The sequence below is a fragment of the Emys orbicularis genome, chromosome 12, assembly GCF_028017835.1.
Source record: "Emys orbicularis isolate rEmyOrb1 chromosome 12, rEmyOrb1.hap1, whole genome shotgun sequence".
Taxonomy (NCBI): Eukaryota; Metazoa; Chordata; order Testudines; family Emydidae; genus Emys; species Emys orbicularis.
Genome location: NC_088694.1, coordinates 44,937,173 through 44,943,782, shown reverse-complemented (window position 1 = coordinate 44,943,782; position 6,610 = coordinate 44,937,173). Strand labels below are relative to the sequence as shown.

Here is a 6,610-nt window from a genome sequence, read left to right as displayed (position 1 = left end):
TTTGCTACCCGATGGCCGGAAGCTGTACCCTTAAGCAACACCAAGGCTAAAAGTGTGTGCCAGGCATTAGCAGACATTTTTGCCAGGGTAGGTTGGCCCTCCGACATCCTTACAGATTCGGGAACTAATTTCCTGGCAGGGAACATGAAAAACCTGTGGGAAGCTCATGGGGTGAATCACTTGGTTGCCACCCCTCATCACCATCAAACCAATGGTCTGGTGGAGAGGTTTAATGGAACTTTGGGGGCCATGATACGTAAATTCGTAAATGAACACTCCAATGATTGGGACCTAGTGTTGAAGCAGTTGCTTTTTGCCTACAGGGCTGTACCACATCCCAGTTTAGGGTTTTCACCTTTTGAACTTGTGTATGGCCGCGAGGTTAAGGGGCCATAACAGTTGGTGAAGCAGCAATGGGAGGGGTTTACGCCTTCTCCAGGAACTAACATTCTAGACTTTGTAAGCAACCTACAAAACACCCTCCGACACTCTTTAGCCCTTGCTAAAGAAAACCTAAAGGATGCTCAGGAAGAGCAAAAGCCTGGTATGATAAACATTCCAGAGAACGGTCCTTCAAAGTAGGAGACCAAGTCATGGTCTTAAAGGCGCTCCAGGCCCATAAAATGGAAGCATCGTGGGAAGGACCATTCACGGTCCAGGAGCGCCTAGGAGCTGTTAACTATCTCATAGCCTCCCCCACCTCCAACATAAAGCCTAAGGTATACCATGTTAATTCTCTTAAGCCCTTTTATTCTAGAGAATTAAACGTTTCCCAGTTTACAGCCCAGGAAACTGATGACGCAGAGTGGCCTGCAGGTGTCTACTATGAAGGAAAAAGGAATGGTGGCGTGGAAGAGGTGAACCTCTCCACCACCCTGGGACGTCTGCAGCGACAGCAGATAAAGGAGCTGTGCACAAGCTTTGCACCGATTTTCTCAGCCACTCCAGGACAGACCGAATGGGCATACCACTCCATTGACACAGGTAATGCTCACCCAATTAGAACCCCACCCTACCGGGAGTCACCTCATGCCCAAGCGGCTATACAAAGGGAGATCCAGGACATTCTACAGATGGGTATAATCCGCCCCTCTAGCAGTGCATGGGCATCTCCAGTGGTTCTAGTTCCCAAACCAGATGGGGAAATACGCTTTTGCGTGGACTACCGTAAGCTAAATGCTGTAACTCGTCCTGACAACTATCCAATGCCACGCACAGATGAGCTATTGGAGAAATTGGGACATGCCCAATTCATCTCTACTTTAGACTTAACCAAGGGGTACTGGCAAGTACCACTAGATGAACCCGCTAAGGAAAGGTCCGCCTTCGTCACCCAGGCAGGGGTGTATGAATTCAATGTACTCCCTTTCGGGTTGCGAAATGCACCCACCACCTTCCAAAGACTTGTAGATGGTCTCTTAGCGGGATTGGGAGAACCTGCCGTTGCCTATCTCGATGATGTGGCCATTTTTTCTGATTCATGGACAGAACACCTGGAGCACCTGAAAAAAGTCTTCGAGCGCATCCGGCAGGCAGGACTAACTGTTAAGGCTAAAAAGTGTCAAATAGGCCAAAACAGAGTGGCGTACCTGGGACACCAGGTGGGTCAAGGAACTATAAATCCCCTACAGGCCAAAGTGGATGCTATCCAAAAGTGGCCGGTTCCAAAGTCAAAGAAACAGGTCCAATCCTTCTTAGGCTTGGCCGGATATTATAGGCGATTTGTACCACACTACAGCCAAATCGCCGCCCCGCTGACAGACCTAACCAGAAAGAAACAGCCAAATGCAGTTCAGTGGACTGATAAGTGTCAAAAGGCCTTTAACCAGCTTAAGGCAACACTCATGTCTGACCCTGTGCTAAGGGCCCCAGACTTTGACAAACCGTTCCTAGTAACCACAGATGCGTCCGAGCGAGGCGTGGGAGCAGTTTTAATGCAGGAAGGACCGGATCAAGAATTCCATCCTGTCGTCTTTCTCAGCAAGAAACTGTCTGAGAGGGAAAGCCACTGGTCAATCAGCGAAAAGGAATGCTACGCCATTGTGTACGTGCTGGAAAAGCTACGCCCATATGTTTGGGGACGGCGGTTCCAACTACAAACAGACCATGCTGCGCTACAGTGGCTTCATACCGCCAAGGGAAATAACAAAAAACTTCTTCGGTGGAGTTTAGCTCTCCAAGATTTTGATTTTGAAATACAACACATTTCGGGAGCTTCTAACAAAGTGGCTGATGCACTCTCCCGGGAAAGTTTCCCAGAGTTAACTGGTTAACAATTGTTCTTGAAATAAAACATATTGTTAGTTTTTATATAATCAGTAGTATGTCTAAAGGTACATGTGTTTTATTAACTCTGTTTTCTCCTAGAGCTCCAGGAAGAAATCACAGCCAGTGTGGAACCGGACGTCCAACACTATCTGTGATTTGGGGGGCGTGTCATAACTATAAAGGGAAGGGTGACAGCTCTCCTGTGTACAGTGCTATGGAATCCCTCCTAGCCAGAGACTCCAAATCCTTTTACCTGTAAAGGGTTAAGAAGCTCGGGTAACCTGGCTGACACCTGACCCCAAGGACCAATAAGGGGACAAGATACTTTCAAATCTTGGGGGGGGGAAGGCTTTTGTGTGTGCTCTTTGTTTGAAGGGGTTGTTCGCTCTTGGGACTGAGAGGGACCAGACATCAATCCAGGTTCTCCCCATCTTTCTAAACAAGTCTCTCTTATTTCAACATTGTAAGTAAAAGCCAGGCAAGGCGTCTTAGATTTACTTTGTTTTCTCAACTTGTAAATGTACCTTTTACCAGAGTGTTTATTTTTGTTTGCTGTACTTTGAACCTAAGACAGAAGAGGGGGGTCCTCTGAGCTCTTTAAGTTTGATTACCCTGTAAAGTTATTTTCCATACTGATTTTACAGAGATGATTTTTACCTTTTTCTTTAATTAAAAGCCTTCTTTTTAGAACCTGATTGATTTCTCCTTGTTTTAAGATCCAAAGGGGGTTTGGATCTGTATTCACCAGGAGTTGGTGAAAGGAAAGAGGGGGGAAGGGTCAATTTCTCCTTATTTAAGATCCAAGGAGTTTGGATCTGTATTCACCAGGGAATTGGTGAAGGTCTCTCAAGGCTACCCAGGAAAGGGAATTAGCTTTGGGATGGTGGCAGCAGACCAGAACTAAGCTGGTAGTTAAGCTTAGAAGTCTTCATGCAGGCCCCTACATTTGTACCCTAAAGTTCAAAGTAGGGATACAGCCTTGACACCTTACAAGTGGAGAACCAGTGTTAACAAGGCCAATTCAGCCAGGGTGGATGTGGTCCTCGCCCAATAATTGATGAGGAGGTGTCAATACCAAGAGAGGGAAAATTCTTTTGTAGTGAGCCAGCCATTCCCAGTCTCTATCAAGCCCAAATAATGGTGTTAAGCTTGCTTTTTGACTGCCGCTGCACATTGAGCGGATGTTTCCAGAGAACTATCCACAATGACTCCAAGACCTTTCTCTTGAGTGGCAACAGCTAATTTAGACCCCATCATTTCATATGTATAGTAGGGATTATGTTTTCCAATGTGCATTACTTTGTATTTATCAACACTGAATTTCATCTGCCATTTTGTTGCCCAGTCACCAAGTTTTGTGAGATCCCTTTGTAGCACTTCACAGTCTGCTTTGGACTTAACTATCATGAGTAGTTTTGTATCATCTACAAATTTTGCCACCTCACTGTTTACCCCTTTTTCCAGACCATTTATGAATATGTTGAATAGGACTAGTCCCACTACAGACCCCTGGGTGACCCCACTATTTACCTCTCTCCATTCTGAAAACTGACCGTTTATTCCTATCCTTTGTTTCCTATCTTTTAACCAGTTATCAATCCATGAGAGGACCTTCCCTCTTATCCCATGACAGCTTACTTTGCTTAAGAGCCTTTGGTGAGGGATCTTGTTAAAGGCTTTCTGAAAATCTAAGTACACTATGTCCACTGGATCCCCCTTGTCCACGTGCTTGTTGACTCCCCTCAAATAATTCTAGTAGATTGGTGAGGTATGATTTCCCTTTACAAAAACCAAGTTGACTCTTCCCCATCAAGTTATGTTCATCTATGTGTCTCACAATTCTGTTTTTTGTTTACTAAACTTTCAACCAATTTGCCCTTTACTAAAGTCAGGCTTACAGGCCTGTAATTGCCGGGATCACCTCTGGAACCCTTTTAAAAAATTGGCGCCACATCAGCTATCCTCCAGTCCTTTGGTACAGAAGCTGATTTAAATGATAGGTTACAAACCACAGTTCTGCAATTTCACATTTGAGTTCCTTCAGAACTCTTGGGTGAATACCATCTGATCCTGGTGACTTAGTACTGTTTAATTATCAATTTGTTCCAAAACCTCCTCTAATTATACCTCAATCTGAGACAGTTCCTAAGATTTGTCACCTAAAAAGAATGGCTCAAATTTTGGAATCTCTCTCACATCCTCAGCTGTGAAGACAGATGCAAAGAATTCATTGAGTTTGTCTTCAATGGCCTTATTGTCATTTAGTGCTCCTTTACCATCTTGATCGTTCAGTGGCCCCACTGGTTGTTTAGCAGGCTTCCTGCTTCTGATGTACTTAAAAAAAATGGCTATTACTTTTTGAGTCTTTGGCTTGCTGTTCTTCAAATTCTTTTTTGGCCTTCCTAATTATATTTTTACACTTCACTTGCCAGAGTTTATGCTCCATCCTTTCTATTTTCTTCACTAAGATTTAACTTCCACTTTTTAAAGGATGCCTATTTGCCTCTCACTGCTTCTTTTACATGCTCATCTATAGAATCGGCTTCTGGCTACTGATGGAGACAACATACAAGACAATAAGAAACTATCGCCTGATGTGGTGTGGAAATTGTTACATTCCTGTTTCCTTACGACATTTTAAAATGATTATTAACTTAGTCCTGGAAGAGTGGGGTGGGGGACTGAGTTTGCTTCTTGGCCATTTGAAGGTGAACTGGCTGAATATTGATTCTAGTTATTCTGGTATATTTGTATATTGTTATTACTTTTCTTTATTGAGGTTGCTGCATTGAATGGAGGAAAGAAAGTGGGGAAATCAGACGTTGATCAGAGAATTCATCCTCCTGGGATTGGGGAATATCCCTGAAGTGCAAGTTCTTCTCTTCCTGTTGTTCCTAGCGATCTACATTGGGACCATGGCTGGGAACATTCTCATCATTGCCCTAGTTATGGCTAATCGACGCCTTCATACCCCCATGTACTTCTTCCTGTGGAACTTGTCCTGCTTGGAGACCTTCTACAGTTCCACAATCCTTCCCAGGATGCTGGCCAGTATGCTGACTGGGGAAAGAACCATTTCTGTTAGCAGCTGCATCACGCAACTTCATTTTTTTGGTTTCCTGGCAGCTACAGAATGTTACCTGCTAGCAGCGATGTCTTATGATCGGTATCTAGCAATATGCAAACCACTGCAATATGCCATCTGCATGAATGGTAGGAACTGCCTCTGGCTGGTGTCTGGGTCTTGGATCAGTGGATTTCTGGGCAGTACAATAATGACATTTTTGGTGTCAAAATTAACTTTCTGTGGCCCAAATGAAATTGACCATTTCTTTTGCGATTTCACCCCAATGATTAAACTCTCCTGCAGTGACATCAGCCTGACCACCCTGGTGACCCTGATTCTTTCTTCCATGGAAACCCTGATCCCATTTCTGTTAACCATGACATCCTATGTTTGCATCATGGTGAGCATTCTAAGGATCCCTTCCACCAGCGGGAGGCAAAAGGCCTTTTCCACCTGCTCCTCTCACCTCACCATGGTCACAATTTTTTATGGCACTATAATTATAGTCTATGTGATGCCAAAAAACAGTACTCTGAGAGAGCTGAACAAAGTGTTCTCCATCTTCTACACTGTCCTGACTCCCCTGGCCAATCCTCTCATCTACAGCCTGAGAAACAGAGAGGTCAAGGAGGCCCTGAGAAAATTTTGCTCTAAGTATCTTGCATTCTCATGTTTTAATGCATTGGAATAATGAGTCTCGATTTATTAGCCAGGAAGCACTATTTAGGACACCTCTAGCTCTGGCCAACCCCCTTATCTACAGCCTGAGAAACAAAGAGGTCAAGGAGGCCCTCAGAAAAGCCCTCAGTAAATTCATTGGACCAAATTCTCACCAGGTCTCCACAGAAGTCAATGGAGCTATGCTGGTTAAACCGGCTGATTGGCTGGTCCATGGTGATCAGAAGACATCAGATGGGCTTCATTAAATGAGAATTAATCCTTATGTTTTAAATAGTCTGGTTGGGCTGCATCTAGGTTGATGAACACTCAAACCATCTGGCACCACCATAAGAGAATGTCGGGATGTACTGAGTTCTCAGACAGCTGCATCGACTTTAGGGCAGGTATTTGCTTCTCTTATCACCTGTGGGGTACATGGGGTGGTTTGTGGGGGGCAGTGGGGGTCTCGGGGTGCAGAGGAGGCTAAATAATGAGCCCCACAATGTGGAGGATCTGAAACGGAGTAGGTAAATCTGACCAAGATTGCAACAGACAAGATCCATTCTAGGGCTGAAGGTGCTAAAATATAAAACTCGATGAAAAGATCATTTACCT

The 6,610-nt window shown here is 44.5% G+C and overlaps 1 protein-coding gene across 1 annotated transcript; it reads left to right on the top strand.

Moving 5' to 3' along the window:
* The first annotated feature begins 5,060 nt into the window (after positions 1-5,060).
* On the top strand, positions 5,061-6,026 carry LOC135886296 (olfactory receptor 5P68-like). Its single transcript, XM_065414110.1, has one exon. The coding sequence runs from the start codon at positions 5,061-5,063 to the stop codon at positions 6,024-6,026; it is 966 nt and encodes a 321-aa protein (XP_065270182.1).
* The last annotated feature ends 584 nt before the right edge of the window (positions 6,027-6,610 follow it).

Coding starts and splice junctions, on each gene's coding strand:
- LOC135886296 (XM_065414110.1), top strand. CDS start 5,061: ATGGAGGAAAGAAAGTGGGGAAATCAGACGTTGATCAGAGAATTCATC.